Here is a 17,344-nt window from a genome sequence, read left to right as displayed (position 1 = left end):
AAATTATTTCTCTCTTTTCTATGATTCCAGGAAAGAGAATACGTTTATCATTTCACTTGATGTTCTGATAAATATTCAGTAGTTTGGATAATGACAGTTAAGTAACTACACAACACTTCCTCTCCCCATGTCTGCCAGTAATGAGGGGTCCCAATTAATTACCCTTAATCATGTGGCATATTAGCCTCTAGTCAAAGTATCTCAAACATAGGATTTACAATAATTGGTTTACCACTGGATCCCCAGTAAATGTGTCTGGGGATTGTGAATCCAAATGACAACAGTGGCTCCCAAATAACAGTCAAAACTGGTTTCAGGCTGCTACATGCAAGCTGGTAATTTTTTTTAGATATTCTATAATGGAAAACTTTATGCATATACAGAAAAATAATGGTATAATGAATCCCCATATAGCAATTACCAAGTAATTAAGAAATTATTAATAATTTCAACATTTTTTAAAGTTTTTACTTAAATTCCAGTTAGTTAACACACAGTGTAATATTAAATAATTTCAACACTTGGCACACCTGGGTGGCTCAGTCAAGTGTCCAACTACTGATTTTGCCTCAGGTCATGATCTCACAGTTCGTGAGTTTGAGCCCCACATTGGACTCTGTGCTAACAGTGCAAAGCCTGCTTGGGCTTCTTTCTCTCTCTCCCTCTCTTTCGGTGCCCCTCCCGCTCTCTCAAAATAAAATCAACTTAAGAAACAAACAAACAAATAATCTCAACACTTTGCCAAACTTATTTCATCTATCTCTAGTCATATAACATTTAGGGGCTAGGGAAAGTTAATTAAAATACAAAATTTCTAAGTACCATATTCTTCAGTAAGTTTGATTCAGCAAGTTCAAGATGGGGCAGAAAAATGGCTTAGTCTAAAGCACAAGCAAATTTTGTAGTCAGTGCTTTATACTACACAATCATAGGATGTTACTGCCAATTTTAAAAATCAACAGGGGCTCCTGGGTGGCTCAGTCAGTTGAGTGCCCAACTTCGGCTCAGGTCATGATCTCACGGTCCGTGAGTTCGAGCCCTGCATCGGGCTCTGTGCTGTCAGTTCAGAGCCTGGAGCTTGCTTCAGATTCTGTGTGTCCCTCTCTGCCCCCCCCCCCCACACACGCTCTGTATCTATCAAAAAGTGTATAAACGTTAAAAAAAAAAAATCAACATTAGGTTGGTTAGATAACGTGTCATCACGTTGGTGCTTCAATTCTTCACTGGTGCTCCTAGTAAGTATAAACATATATAGAACTTAAAGAATATTAAAGAAATGAAAACAAGCAATCCTCTCCATGTTTTTGTTTTGTTTTGTTTTGTTTTTTGCTGACTGCCACTACAATCTCCCAACAATCCAATTCCAAACAGATAAAACCAAGATTGGCCACACAGGAGACTCCAAGCAGCAACTTTTTTTTTTTTTTTTTTTTTTTTTGGTCAAACAAACATCAACAACCTGTGGCAACAAAAAGAAAAGTATTTGAATATTGTTACCTCCAAAGAAACTGAAATTTCCCACTGGCTAAATATTATGTCTCAGGAGAAAAAAAATAATCTTAATAATTAACATTACAATACACATAGTACACTGATCCATTACTTGTAAAAACAGCTAGCAGCTCGGTTTTAGCCCTCTCAGCAGACAAAGCACAGATCATTCTTGACACAAGAGTATCTAGATATTTCTTAACTCTGAAATTGGCCTCAGTATTTTTTTTTTTAACGTTTATTCATTTTTGAGACAGAGAGAGACAGAGCATGAATGGGGGAAGGTCAGAGAGAGAGGGAGACACAGAATCTGAAACAGGCTCCAGGCTCTGAGCTGTCAGCACAGAGCCCGCCCGACGCGGGGCTCGAACTCACGGACCGCGAGATCATGACCTGAGCCGAAGTTGGACGCCCAACCGACTGAGCCACCCAGGCGCCCCTGGCCTCAGTGTTCTAGTATAAAATAAACCAAATCTCCAAGACAGCTCCAGAAAAACCTACATAAACTTTGGACAATAATGATACTACTTTTAATGGATCACAGGCAAAAATGTCTGCTCTTCCCACTTCAAGTCAACATTGTATTAGAGGTTCTAACTAATAAAATAAAGCAAAAGACACATTCAGATAAGAAAGGAAGTAATAAAACTGTCATTATTTGCAGATAAAATGACTCAGTATGTGAAAAATCCTAAAGGATCCACAAAAAATTACTAAACTAATAAATGAGCTCAGGAAGGTCATTGGATTAAAAAAAAATCAATACATGAATAGAAACTAGATTTCTATGTGCTAATAATAAAGAACTTGAAAATATTTCATTCAGATAGAAGAATTTAAAGAGTAAATACAAGACTTATACACTGAAAACCGTAAAACATTGCGGAGAGAAATTAAAGATCTAAATAAATGGAGAGAGACATTTCATGTTCATAGATTGGAAGAATCATTATGGTTTAAAATGGCAATTCTCCCCCCAAAGTGCTCTACAGATTCAATGCAACCCTTATCAAAAGCCTATTAGGATTTTTTGCAGAAATTGACAAGCTGATCTTACAATTTATATGTAAGAACTAAAAAAGAACCAAACAAATTTTAAAAAGTAAGAACATGGCTGGAGGACTTCTTGCTTTTAAAACTTACTACACAAAGCTACTGTAATGAAGACAGTATGACACTGGCTTAAAAATAAGACACTGTAGGTGTGTGTGCACCTGATCTCAGCTGGTCTGCCTGAGACCCCCTGAACACCAATCCTAGTCACCTGCGCAGTACCATTTCTGCTCCAACAAGGTTAAAGAAACTATCATGAATCAGGAGAAACTCACCAAACTGCAAGCACAAGTGCACATTGGTGGGAAAGGAACTGCTTGCTGAAAGAAGGCAGTTCATAGAATGACTACAGCAGATGATAAAAATTTCAGTTCTCCTTAAAGAAATTAGAGGTAAAAAATACCTCTGGTACTGAAGAAGTGGCTATGTTCACAAACCAAGGAAGAATGATCCACTTTAACAACCCTCAAGTTCAGGCATCTCTGGCAGCAAACACCTTCACCATTACAAGCCATACTGAGACAAAGCAGCTGACAGAAATGCTACTATCTTGAAACAACTTGGTGCAGACAGTCTGACTAGTTTAGGGAGACTGGCTGAAGTTCTGCCCAAACAATCCGTGGATGGGAAACCACTGCTTGCTACCGGAGACGATGATGATGATGAGGTTCCAGATCTTGTGGAGAATTTTGATGAAGCTTCCAAGAATGAAGCAGACTGGATTGAGTCAACTTCTGAAGATAAAACTTGAAGAAGTTACTGGGAGCTGGTATTTTATATTATGACTGCCTTTTAAAATTGTGTTCATAGAGCTGATAAAATCTAGATCTGTAATATTTTTAAGCCCAGGCCCCTTGGACACTACAGCTCTTTTCAGTTTTTGCTTATACACAATTCATTCTTTGCAGCTAATTAAGCTGAAGAAGCCTGGAAATAAAGTTTGAAACAAGGTTAATAAAGTTCTTTACCTACTGTGAAAGAAAAGAAAAGAGAAGAGAAGAGAAGAGAAGAGAAGAGAAGAGAAGAGAAGAGAAAAGAAAAGAAAAGAAAGAAAATGAAAAAGGGAAACCATGTAGTAGAATTAAGGGTCCAGGAAAAAAAAAAACCTTGTATTTATGCTCCAGTGATTTCCAACAAAGATACCAAGGCAATTCAGTGGAGAAGATAGTCTTTTTCAACAATTGGTACAAGAACTATCTTACATACACAGATTATTTCAGATGATTAACTGAAAATGGATTATAGACCTGAATGTTAAAGCTAAAGCTACAATACTTCTAGAAGAAAAATTTTAAAAAACAAAAAAAATCTTTGTGACCTTGACTTAGGCAGAATTCTTACTCAGAGTATCAAAAGCATGATCCATAAAACTGATAGGTTGGACTTCATCAAAATTAAAGGCTTGCATACCTTAAAAGACACCTTAAGCAAATGAAAAGACAAGCCATAAACTGGGGGAAAAATGAATAAAGACCTGTATTTAGAACAACAGCTAAAGAACTGAAACAACTCAAGAAAATAAAATCAAATCTAACAAAAGGACAAATGATTTGAAAAGACTTTTCATCAGAGGACATATTAGTGGCTAATAGAACATGAAAAGATGTTCAGTTAGTCATTAGGGAAATGCAAGTCAGAACCACAATGAGATACCTCTACACACCCAACTAGAATAACTGTAATCAAAAAGACTGACAATAAAAAGGAATGTGGAGAAACTGGAATGCTCATATATTGCTGGTTGGAAAATAAAATGGTACACAGATACTTTAAACAGTTTAGCAGTTTCTTATAAACTTAAACATAAGCTACCATAGATCTAGAAATTCCATTCCTGGGTATCTACCCAAAAGAAAGAGAGCCATGTGTCCACACAAAGATTTGTATGGAAATGTTCATGGTAGGATTATTCATAATGTTCATCAACTGGTGAATGGATAAACAATATGTGATATACCCATACAATGAAATATTACTGACTAAAAAGGAATGAACTCATATATGCTACAACACAGATGAATCTCAAAAACATGCTTAGGAAAATCTAGAGACAGAAAGCATTAGTGGTGGCCTGGGGCTAAAGACTGAAAAATGGCCTAAATGATTATTTTAGGTTGATGGAAATGCTCTAAAATTTTACTATGTTGATGACTTTATAAATTTACTAAAAATAACTGAATTGTATATTTAAAGTGGGTAAATTTTATGGTATGTAAATTATACCTCAATAAAGCTATTTAAAAAAATACTGGTATCCAAACACTGAACATGCTAAACATACAAAGGAAATTGACAACTTACATTATTTTTATGACAGCAAGTAAATATACATCTCTAAGTACAATTGCTTTTAATAACATTTTCCAAATTAAAATGACTAGAAATTTATTGGAAACGGACTTATCAATCCTTCAATAATTTAAAAGGGAAAAAAGACACTGCTAGTTTGACTATATAGCACAATGAATAAGAGCTCAGGATCCAGAGCAAGGTGTCTCAACCTCAGCACCCCTGACATTTTGGCCTTGAATAATTCTTTGCTGTGGAGAGAGTGTAGCCTCTGTGTTATATAGGATGCAGGAGCATCCTTAGCCTCTACCCACTAGATGACAGTAGCAGCATGCCCATTCCGTATCCCAGTTGTGACAACCAAAATGTTTCCAGACTTGCTAAATGTCTCTTTTAGGGGCAAAATCACCCTAGTGGAGAACCAGTGCTCTGAATATAAATTCTCATTGACTCTGTTAGCTGTGTCACAAGCTATTTAATCTATGTCTCGGTTTCCCATCTGCAAAGTGGCACATAATACCTACACCTCAAAGTTTTGTGATTATGGCAAATAATACATTCACTACAGAAACTGACAATACAAATCAGGGTTTCTATTTTTTAGAGGGGCAATTTAGAAGCACACCAGTGAACTTTCCCTGCTACCTCTATTTAAAATTGTAAAGCTTTCTATTCTCAGTTTTCTCTACATGCCTAATCCCCACTGTATTATCCTCAATACCACTAATCACCACATGACAGATCATGTATGTTATTTGTATTCACTGTACATTACCTTAACTAGAATATAAACACCACAAGGGCAGGGATTATTGCCAGTTTGTTTTCTACTGAATCTCCAGCATATAGTATATGCTCAAATTTTTTTGTGGAATGAATGAATAAAATATAACTTAAGAAAATAGAAACCTAGAGCTGTTTAACTCATTTGCCCAGATGACAGAAAAAGAAAGAAGAGAAAATGTGTGTTTTTAAAAGAATGTGCATTGGGACTCCTGGGTGGCTCGGTTGGTTAAGCATCTGATTTCGGCTCAGACTATGATCTTGCAGTTCGTGAGTTCAAGCCCCCACGTCAGGAGCTCGAGCCCGCTTCAAGGGAGCTTGAGCCCTGCTTCAGGCTCTGCATTCTCTCTCCCTCTCTCTCTGCCCCTTGCTCACTCTCCCAAAAATAAATAAATAAAATAGCATCCCTCTAAAAAAAGAGAGAGAGAGAGAGAGAGAGAGAATGTGCATTAATTCCAGAGTACATTAAGAGTATCTCAAGGGGTACCTGAGTGGCTCAGTCAGTTAAACGTCTGAATTCGGCTCAGGTCATGATCTCATGGTTCGTGGGTTCGAGCCCCATGTTGGGCTCTGTGCTGACAGCTCAGAACCTGGAGCTTGCTTTGGATTCTGTGTCTCCCTCTCTCTCTCTGCCCCTCCCCTGCTCATGCTCTGTCTCTCAAAAATAAACAAACATTAAAAAATTAAAAAAAAAAGTATCTCGAGATTTGGGTACCTGGGGTGGCTCAGTCGGGTTAAGCGTCTGACTCTGGATTTTGGCTCTGGTCATGATCTAAAGGTTCATGGGATCGTGCCCTGTATTGGGCTCTGTGCTGGCAGCTTGGGATTCTCTCTCTCCCTCTCTCTGCCCCTACCCTGCTCGCACTCTCTTTCTCTGTCTCGACAGAAAAAAAAAAAAAAAAAGAGTACCTCGAGATTATTCTGCTTAATAAAAACTATCCAGAAACCCATACCATCCACCATTCTGAGGAAGACTGGTAAGAAAGTACAGTGTATTTTCAAAAAGCTTAATGAGTAGTTACTATGTGCTAGGTACAATCCTAAGCATTTTAACATGTATTAACTTATCTAATGATCAAAATAATCATAAAAAGGATTATAATCTTTATCTCTATTTTGCAGATGCAGGGAAAAAGGCACAAAGAGGATGAGTCCAAAGTCATATATTTTAAAAATTCTTTTGAAGTCTATTTATTTTGAGAGAGATAGAGACAGTGTGAATGGGGAGGGGCAGAGAGAGAGGGAGAGAGAGAGAGAATCCCAAGCAGGCTTTGCACTGCCAGTGCAGTCTGACGCGGGGCTCAAACCCACAAAACTGAGATCATGACCTGAGTCGAAACCAAGAGTCGGACGCTAAACTGACTGAGCCACCCAGGTGCCCCCAAAGTCATATAAATAGCAGGTGGTAGAAGCAGGATTTGAACTTCAGAGTCAAAACTCTTCACCATTATACTATGTAAACTTGCCACTTAGTAATTCTGCTAATACTGGCCACCCACAGATCCCACAGCTGAGAATACAGTTGAACAACAACAAGAAAAAGATGAAGGATTAAATGTATGCAAAGAAGACAGTGAGAAAGAGAGGGAAGTGGACAAGAGAGGGAATAGGTCATTTGAAAGAAAGAGATCATGGAAGAAGAAAATTTCAGAAATAGGGACTAGTCAATGGCATCAAAATAGTTAACAGAAAAGGGTAAACACTGAAGAAAGTCACCAAATCCAGCATGAAGAAAATCACTGGAAATTTTTTCAAAGACATTTTAGAGAGAACAAGCTTAAAAAAAAACAAAAACAAATTTTTCAAGTATATCTCAATAAGGCTGGAGAAAACAATGAATTAGAGTTGAGAGAATGGTGTCATGGAATGGAGCTGTTTTAAGACAGTTGAAGGGAAAGAAAAAGACTAGTGGCAGCTTTAAGGGACAGCATGCATGATGTAAAGTTTTTATTCTGTAAAATAGGACACATGGAAGTATGCATGCTTTTAGAGTTAAAGGTATTCTGCCAAAAACCATGCTATTTAAGAATACAGTTACATTATTATAATATAATGCTATCAGTCTACGGTATACTCTCAGAGATACATATTTAGACTACTGAGTACAGCAGACATGCAGGCATGAACCACCTTATGGTTCACTTTTTCATGCATAATTAATGTTCTGATTGTGAACAGGCAATAGATAAGAGTTAATATTTTTGGCATTTTATAAAATATATTCCATTATACTTACTGAATTATCTATTTTATTTTAACAAAAGAACTTCTTTGAACAGGAGTCCACAAAAGATATTCTTACTTGGATTGTTTTTTTTTGTATTTAAAAGTAAGTATCAGAATAATTGTGATGCTTAAAGAAAAAAAAAGCAAACAACAAAAACTACTTTCAGAAGGAAGAACAAGAAGCACAATCACAAATTATTATCTTATAGTGTACCTTACAAAAGAGGTACTAACTCCTTAACAATCAAACTCATTAGGAAGAATAAAACTAGTTTAGGATACAAACTTATTAACATTTCCATTTGGTCTATGAAGGGCATTTCAAACTTACATGGCAGTATGTCCTTGTATCTGTTCTTTTTAACATTTTCTTCTTTTTCTCCAGTGGCTGTAGGATAAATCTTTTCTGTTCTATATTTGGTAGACAATCTTCTTAATCGCTTAAAATACAAACAAAAAAATTTAAGTTTACACAAACGTTAATATTTTCAAAATTTTAATGATTTACAAATAGCTCTTTATTGAATTTTGCTAACCCCAATTCCTTATAACTCACTTTCCTATTTTTCCAAGCTCACAGTATTTCCCTCTCTCTTAATAATTAACCCTAAGGATAATTGTTTTTTACCCTAAGTGCAAACATAAAATTAATATTCCAAATAGCACTCAAAGGGGACACTAAAATAAAAGTAAGAAATTTGTTTAAAGACATCATTAATAAGCTAAGTCAGAATATTTAACTCAGTCCTTAACTTACTCAAGTAATTTTAGTGTTTAACTATGGGTCCCTAAAACCAAGTAAATAATGCGTAAAAGATTATGTACAAGTTTCTTTATTCCTTCCCTCAATAAACCTTGGGCACCCATGATGTGCCAGGCTCCTTCCAAGGCATAAGCTAATAATTACTTATAAGACACTACAAAACAAAGTTCTTTCATATTGAATTGGAAATGTCTAACAAAGACCAATTCTGCTTATTCACTGCATTACAGAAGTGGTTTGTGAGTTAGTGACAAATTCTTACCACATATGGCAGTAGGGATGTTCTTTGGGCTGGAATATTTCTGCGTGTCAGTAATACACTTCCTGCTTTCAGAAGCACTGAAAGTCAGCATTGTGAATTGTTTAAATTCACTACTCAACTACATTGCTGAAATTTAATTTCAAAGGAGCCTACTTTCTTCCAGGCTTAAAGACATATTGAAGGCATTTTGGTTTTACTATTCAACAAATTATTGAATACAAATGAAATGAACAAAGTCTGGTAACATTTAACTTTTTCACCATTTTACTTTTACAACTTGTGGTGCTGATATTTAAGCAGTGAAACATTTTTTTAAATCACAGACAGATTATACATAGAATAGTGAGTCTTCTGTTTCTTTGAAAAACCACTAAACTTTATCATGACAATTCTTAGAGACCTAAATCAGGAATACACATTTTTTTCAGTAAGATGAAAAGACTTATTAGAATCCTGTTCTGCACTGGCACAATGCTGAAGTTAAATTCCCCACATTTATGATGCTATTTTCTATGGTAATAAAGTTCTCAAAGTAGGATAGGGGAAAAATGATATTTGAAAGTAAATGGGCTGTTGGTGAGGATGTGGGAAAACCAGAACTTTAATACAATGCTGGCAGAAGAAAACATTAACACAACCCCTAACGAGGGTAATTTGGCAATTTTAAATACATATATCCCCTTAACCCAGGAATTGTACTTCTTAAAATCCACCTGCACAGGTGAAATGATATATCATGCACAAAGTTATTTATTGCAGCATTGTTTAAAACAGCAAAGGACTACAAACAATCAAAAAAGTCTATAAATAGAAGACTGACTAAATAGATTCATTTCATTTATACAAGTAAATACGATAATGACTGAAAACCAATAAGAAAGTTCTTTATATATAGTGATATGGAAATACTTCAAAATACATATTAAGTGTAAAAAGCATGGAACACTACAGTGTATATAATATACTACTGTTGGTGTTAAGAATAAAAATATTATTTGCATTTCTTTGTACATGTGCATAAAATATCTCTAGAAGAGAAACTATTAACAAGGTTGTTGTCTATGGAGAAGAAAAATGAATAGCTATAGGAAATGGATGAGAAAGAAACTACTATATGCCATTTCATACTTATTAGATTATATAAATGTATTGCCTATTCAAAAAATTAAATGTTAAGGGGTGCCTGGTTGGCTCAGTCAGAGGAACATGAGACTTTTGATCTCAGGGTCATCAGTTCAAGCTTCATGTTGGGTGTAGAGATTACTTAAGTAAATAAAACTTAAAAAAATAAAAATAAATGCTACAAAAATTAAAGAAAAATAGAAAAGATTGCTCATGATTTTCTTAATCCACATTAACAAAGATCTTCCCAGTTATGCACATATAAATCTTACATATATAATTAGACTCTATAATGTTTTTTTGTTCAAAGATTTTAATTTTGTTATTTATAGTATCTTAATACGTTCCAAAATATTGTATATGAATGTGACCTACAGAAGGATATCAATCTAAATATTTGCAGAAACACCAGGGGAAAAGGAATGTAACTTAGGTAATAAACACTGAAAAAATTATAGAACTACAAAGAAAAGGAAGAGGGGATGTATTTAATTATAAAATATAAATACACTTCTGGAATATCTGCTGCAATCACTCCAAGCATTTCTTTTTTCACATGATGAATTATGTTATTGAGAAATGGGCAAAATAAAGATTTTATGTGAAATGACTTCCTTTTTCATATAATAAAACTTAACACTTTTGTGTACAAATAAGTATCTCATTGGAGTCTGAATTTTTATATATCCAGTTTTCTTGAAGCCTAGCACAGCATGGAATGCTTTCTACTTCAAGCTTCCCATGAAGAATGTTCTATTAAAATAAGCCTACAGAAGTAGTGTAATTAAAAAGTTTCATACACATCAGAAATACTCATCTCTGGTGTAGTATAAATAAAACAAAGATGATGTTAAACATAAAAACTTTGTACATTAAAAAAAAAAAATCAACATCAAAAAAATTCTACCCAAATGTATCAAAAAGGTATCAGGGCGCCTGGGTGGCTCAGTTGGTTAAGTGTCCAACTTAGGCTAGGTCATGATCTCACAGTTCATGGGTTCTCACAGTTCATGTGCTGACAGCTCAGAGCCTGGAGCCTGCTTTGGATTCCATGTGTGTGTGTGTCTCTCTCTGCCCCTTCCCTGCTCGCGCTCTGTATTCCTCTCTCTCAAAAATAAATAAACATTAAAAAAAAAAGTTAATATGAGGATAATACCCACACTCAGAAAACAAGCCTCCAAATCTTATCCATCTTTTAAGTCCTGGCTCCATCAAAGTTTCTTATGTCTCTCGTGCAAAAATAATCTTTCCCTTCTAAGTTCTGTTTAGACTTTATACACATTCTTAAAACACCACTTCCTTCTCTTTATAAATATATAAAAAGAATACACTTTACTTCCCCTACTAAACTGTAAGCTCTGTGAGTACAAGATTATAGTCACATTGATATTTAAGGCCTTGTACCCCTAGAACATATTAAATGCTTACATGTTAAATTAAATTTAGAATAAGATTTGAATGCTGGCCTAGACAAAAAATTTTGTTCTTTTAATATATCATAATTAACATCCAAATAGTGCTTGAAGTAGAGATAGCACCAAACCTCATTTAACTACATGAATGGAAGTATCTACACATGCAATTTCATTTTAACTTCCTGACCACCAATTCCATTTTCTCTAAGTGAAATTAATTACTAGGAAATTAATTAATTGAGAAACATGTTGTAAATACTAAGGCATCTTATTCGTAAGTAGAGTGCATGTGACAGACTGTGTGAAAATAGCATTAAGGAAAACACTAATAAAATAATTCATTTATTAAGCTTAACAATTATTTAATATAATCCTAAAGCAAGAAAGTACTTTCAATCATTGACTATCCTAATTGGGCAAAAATATAGCTAACTGGCATATTTACATAGGCTTATAAATACCAAACCTTGTGTCATATTTTCTTTTCTTTATGCAAACAAAACTAAAGGCCTTTAAGAAAGATTTCCAATTGTCTATCCTTAAACATCTTGAAAAAGTCACAAAATAAATTCTTTTAAATAATTTCTTATCTCAGAATTACTGTCCTAAAAGGCAAATCTGATCATTTAAATTTTAGTCCCTCACTTAAAAATCCCCCAGTGGGTCTATTAGCTCCAAGAGAAACTACCAATTCCTTTTTTGATTATAACACATTTTGAATGCTGCCTGTCCAGTTTCCTAGCTTCTTTTTATAACACTCTCTTACTTAGAGTTTGATGCTTCAGCCATGTAGAATCACTTACCACCACCGTTGCCACAAGCAATCCTTCATTCCTCAACATCACAGTTTGACAATTTTTACTCTTGCTGGTGAGTTAATAGTAGGACTCTGGCTAAAGTGTTATTTCCTTTGTGGAGCTTTCTCAAACCTTTCCTTAACAGCTCCTCAGCTTCCAGCACTGAATAGTCAATAATACATTACCCTATTACCACTTGTGAGATTCAATCTTATATGTCTCATCCACTGAACTATAAAACTGAAGGCAGAGACTAGACTATCTTATTGGACTTTAGAGACCAATGAATTATGTATATGACCAAGATCTAATGCAAATAACATTAAAAATGGGTAATTCATTTCTTTATTGAGCTTTCTTAGACAAGTCATACAAATGTCTCTAATACATTATAATTAAAAAAAATTTTTTTAAACATTTATTTATTATTGAGACAGAGAGAGACAGAGCATGAGCATAGGAGGGGCAGAAAGAGGGGGAGACACAGACTCTGAAGCAGGCTCCAGGCTCTGAGCTATTAGCACAGAGGCTGACACAGGGTTCAAACTCACAAACCGTGAGATCATGACCTGAGCTGAAGTCAGACGCTTAATTGTCCTGAGCCACCCAGGAGCCCCTCTAATACATTATAATTTTTAACACAAACAAAACCCAAATTTAATATTCACTTTGTTTTAAAGTTCCAAATTATTTTCTTTCCTTCTTTTTTTCTTTTTTTTTTTAATTTAAGTTTATTTACTTATTTTGAGAGAGACAGAGACAGCGTAAGTCGAGGAGTGGCAGAGAGAGAGGGAGAGAGAATCCCAAGCAGGCTCCACACTGTCAGCCCAGAGCCCAATGCGGGACTCAAACCCAACAAGCCGTGAAATCATGTCCTGAGCTGAAACCAAGAGTCAGACACTTAAACGACTGAGCCACCCAGGCACTCCTCTATTTCTTAAAACACAAAAATTTTATTTCCTTAATCCTAAATCAATAAACTTATTCTCAAAGGCTTCTAAAAGTCACATGCAATAGAACTATGCTCTTTTTAGATATCCATTTGTGTGTCAAGATTTGAGTTCCTTAACAAGGTAGAACAGTTTCACTGTTTATCAAAGACTTTAAGCTCATGAGTATGTGTTGTGTGCTGTTTGTTGTATCTGTCCAGTCAAACAGCTGTATACCGGACTGTCCACTGGGTGTCTCATGAGCATTACAAACATGTCCAAATAGCACTACCATTCAACAGTTGTTCAAGCCTAAAAGCTAGGAATCATCCTTGATTCCTTCCTTTACCCTCTCCTACAACATCCAATACATCATCAAGTTGTGTTAGCTTCAGGTCTAAAATATATCTAATTCTCTTCAGATTCACTGAACACTTAGAATTCATAATACATTGAGACAAGAAAAGTATTAAACTTAATTGTTGGCTGGATTTTATATCAGGACAATTAAGAAAAAAATGGACACAAAAAGTAATAGAGCTAAAATGGAAATTAAGCTAACTCAAATTCTTTTGGGAATAAAATGGAATATAAATAAATTAAATATTGGAGCTCAAGACTTCTCTTGCTATTACCAGGCCACACACTATGGTGCCAAATTCCTCAATATCAATACTTAAAAACAGTATGAGTTCCAAAAGACAATAATTTTAGTAAATATGCACACAAGAATATACAAATCATAAAACTGTACTTCAAGGTGAAATCAAAATGAAATCATACTTTAAGCTTAAAAGTTATATTGCAGCAAAATACAAGAATACCTAACGCATAAAATAGTAGTGCATTTGCCACTATTCTGAAAAATTTCTGAAGCAATTACTGGAGAATCTATCTGAATTTTAAAAGGTATGGAACTTGGCAAACAGTTGGAACTAAATAGTAACTGTTAAATGAAGAGATTCACCTGGTTTTATACCTGAAATATTTAACTGTCCTGTTACTACCATACAAGTTGTATGATCATTAAGTCAAAATATTTTTTAAGCCCAAATACAAAGTAACAGCAACAAGTAGTAAAATCATAGGATTTTCCACTAAAACTATACCATCTCTAACCAGCTTTTCTTAAATCTTTACAAACCTATTTATATAAAAATATGCATATTACTAATACCTGTTACAAGCAACTAAAAAAACCAAAAGGTCTTTAAACTATACATCTGCAATGCATACCTTTAAGTGTAAAATATGCAACTCTGCCTTTCAAAATTCATCTTCCTATCTTTGCTCGTGCTTTACCTGCTGCTGTATAACAGACTAACTTGTCTGCCATTCTTTTTCAGATACCAAAGCTATGCCGTTAGGATTGATAGTAAAGGACACACTGTGAAGTAGGGGCCAATCATATGGGTCTTTAGGTAACAAAAAGATTTTATTCTTTGTTCTTGTTGATTTCAATGCTTCAGTTATTTCCCTAGTAGTATACACCAAACAAACTCCTTGCTTTCTTCTAGATCACTACAGAAATTGTCTTGCTAAAACATTTCCTGAGACTACTCCGGGCACCAACCTCCATCTTCCACTTCCTCCCAAAGTGCTTCCTCATCGCTACCCACAGCCCTTTATATACGCGTCTAATCTAGAACATAGCACAATTTACAACAGTTAATATGCCATCAGAACATGGATTCCCTGAAAATGCACACCCTGTCTTCTTCTTCTATTAATACCAGCTACTACCAGCATAACCCATGACAAATAGTAGTAATTTAGATCTTTTCCAGTGTTAATGTCCAGAGAAAATGAATACAAATTAGAATTGACCAGTATACTTACGAAACAAATTTCTCTGCCCTCTTACACTTCATTATCACTTCACAATGGGACAGCTTTGAGTCAGAGAAGCTGGGATTCAATTCCTATATCCATCAATTACTAGCAAAGGAGAACTCAACATAGCACCTTTATAACCCTTTCTGAAGGGGTAAGCAGTAGACCTTAATTTTGAGAACTTGTTTTAAAATAAACCTCTGCACTACAGACTTGTATTTTAAAATAATAAATATGGCAAGCATAAAAACTAAAAGAAAATAAAAGTTATAGAAAATTCACAATAGTCTATAATCGTTTTTTGCACAGCCTAGACAGCAAGCAAAAATTTTCCTTAAAGGAAAGCCTCCTGCTCTTGGGTCAGAAGAGAAAATACAGGGGCGCCTGGGTGGCGCAGTCGGTTGGGCGTCCGACTTCAGCCAGGTCACGATCTCGCGGTCCGTGAGTTCGAGCCCCGCGTCGGGCTCTGGGCTGATGGCTCAGAGCCTGGAGCCTGTTTCCGGTTCTGTGTCTCCCTCTCTCTCTGCCCCTCCCCCATTCGTGCTCTGTCTCTCTCTGTCCCAAAAATAAATAAACGTTGAAAAAAAAAAAAAGAGAAAATACAGTGCTTTCTCAAGATGGAAGTAAGTTAGGAGGATGTATGCAAGTTTATCCTCTCTCTACCTCCAAATTATATTCTTGTGGAAATAAAGTAGAAGTCCATTTGAATGACGAGGACAATAGTTTTGTGATATATACTAATGTTACTGAAATGAAGATATTTAATACAACAAATGGAAAAGAAAAGAGTTCCCAGGTTTGATTACTTTGTTTCTACACACAAGTTCTTACCTTTTCTTTCATCTCTTCCTCAATCATTCTGGTCCTCTAACCATTTAACTCATGAAACTGTTGGCTCCAGATTTTACAGGTCAATCCCAAATTCAAGTGTTTTGTTCCATTGTCTCCACAGCAAATTACTCAAAAATTCCAAAATTTGGGTATTAAACCTATGGCCTCTGACCATGCCACCCTTCATCTATCTGGTAATGTGTCTTGATTTAAGCAAACACTGTCACTTCGGTCCCCATTACCCTTTAGTTTACACTGGAAAATACTTTGCCAAGCCCAGACTCTTAAAGTGTTCCAAAGCAATCTATCACCAACCTCATTATTCCATAACACAGACTATGAACCATATAGTAAAATTGAGAATACTGAGCTCCAGCTTTAACACATTAAGCCATAATAATATCAACTGTCCAACTAAAAAATTAAGGAAGACCCCCAAATTAATAGCATGGTTACAGAATTTTTACTTATCTTTGCAAAAACAAATACAGCACAGGAAGAGTCACCTTAGAAGTTTAACAGAGTTCAACACATATTTACCACTATATGGAAATAAATTATTTTTTGCTAGGCTACACTGCTTCAAAGCTGTGGTCAACAGACCACAGTTTTAAAGAGAAACTGGCACTTCCTAGTGAACCATTAACTCCTGAACCCCTTAAAATTTTCATTCTTCCCTTTACCACTTCAACTGAAACTTTTACGAAGTCACCAAAAATATCCAAATGACACCAAAATCTCAAAGCCTTAATTCCTATTGAGTATTTAACAAAGATGATCCTCCCCTTTTAAAAACTCCTTTCTTTGGGGCGCCTGGGTGGCGCAGTCGGTTGAGCGTCCGACTTCAGCCAGGTCACGATCTCGCGGTCCGTGAGTTCGAGCCCCGCGTCGGGCTCTGGGCTGATGGCTCAGAGCCTGGAGCCTGTTTCCGATTCTGTGTCTCCCTCTCTCTCTGCCCCTACCCCGTTCATGCTCTGTCTCTCTCTGTCCCAAAAATAAATAAACGTTGAAAAAAAAAAAATTAAAAAAAAAAAACTCCTTTCTTAGATCCATGAAGCAAGGGTCCCTTGATTTTCCTTTTTACCCTGCTAATTACTCCTTTCTGGTTCCTCTGCTTCCCAAATCCTAAATGTTGTATTCTCTTAGGGAACTGTTCTCTCCTCAGATTTCATCTTTTAGCGAGGTTATCCCCTACCTATTGTGACTTTAACAAGTACATTTATGAAGATCCAAAAATTTCTATTTCTATCCTGACTTTTCTCTTCAGTTCTAGTTCCATATTCAAACTGCTTATTGAACATCCCCCAAAGCAATTCAAACCTAACTAGATAAAAAGAAATCTACCTGACTTTTCAAATGCTTCTATGTCTCTTTCTTTTCATGGCACCTCTACCCTCCTTACCTCTTCAGCCTTAAGAACTCCTAGTAGTTTTGGGCTTTCCCCCCCTTATCTATCTGACTTGTTTCCTCTCACACCCCATCAATTTCAATTTCTGAAGAATCCACCTCAGTAAGTATCTCCTAAACCTGGCCTTTACTTTCTAGGATGG

General features: G+C 35.6%; 1 protein-coding gene and 1 pseudogene across 6 annotated transcripts in view; one reads left to right on the top strand and one right to left on the bottom strand.

Moving 5' to 3' along the window:
• PTPN12 (protein tyrosine phosphatase non-receptor type 12) overlaps nucleotides 1–17,344 on the bottom strand; it is a 103,413-nt gene that overhangs the window by 53,936 nt on the left and 32,133 nt on the right. For 5 of the 6 annotated variants that reach the window (XR_003967128.1, XM_030307836.1, XM_030307833.1 and 2 more), the window contains exon 2: nucleotides 8,174–8,282. Coding sequence is in view for 5 of the 6 variants with exons in the window: in XM_030307836.1 (XP_030163696.1) it covers nucleotides 8,174–8,282 (109 nt within the window). In the remaining variant the exon portion in view is untranslated. Of the gene's footprint in view, nucleotides 1–8,173; nucleotides 8,283–15,794; nucleotides 16,572–17,344 lie in introns of those variants that run through there. The other variant, XM_030307832.1, reaches the window with a different exon arrangement.
• On the top strand, nucleotides 1,905–3,847 carry LOC115508828 (annotated as a pseudogene).

This window comes from Lynx canadensis, chromosome A2, assembly GCF_007474595.2.
Source record: "Lynx canadensis isolate LIC74 chromosome A2, mLynCan4.pri.v2, whole genome shotgun sequence".
Taxonomy (NCBI): Eukaryota; Metazoa; Chordata; class Mammalia; order Carnivora; family Felidae; genus Lynx; species Lynx canadensis.
Note: the sequence above shows the minus strand (reverse complement) of the source record. Positions and strands in the feature narration are given on the sequence as shown.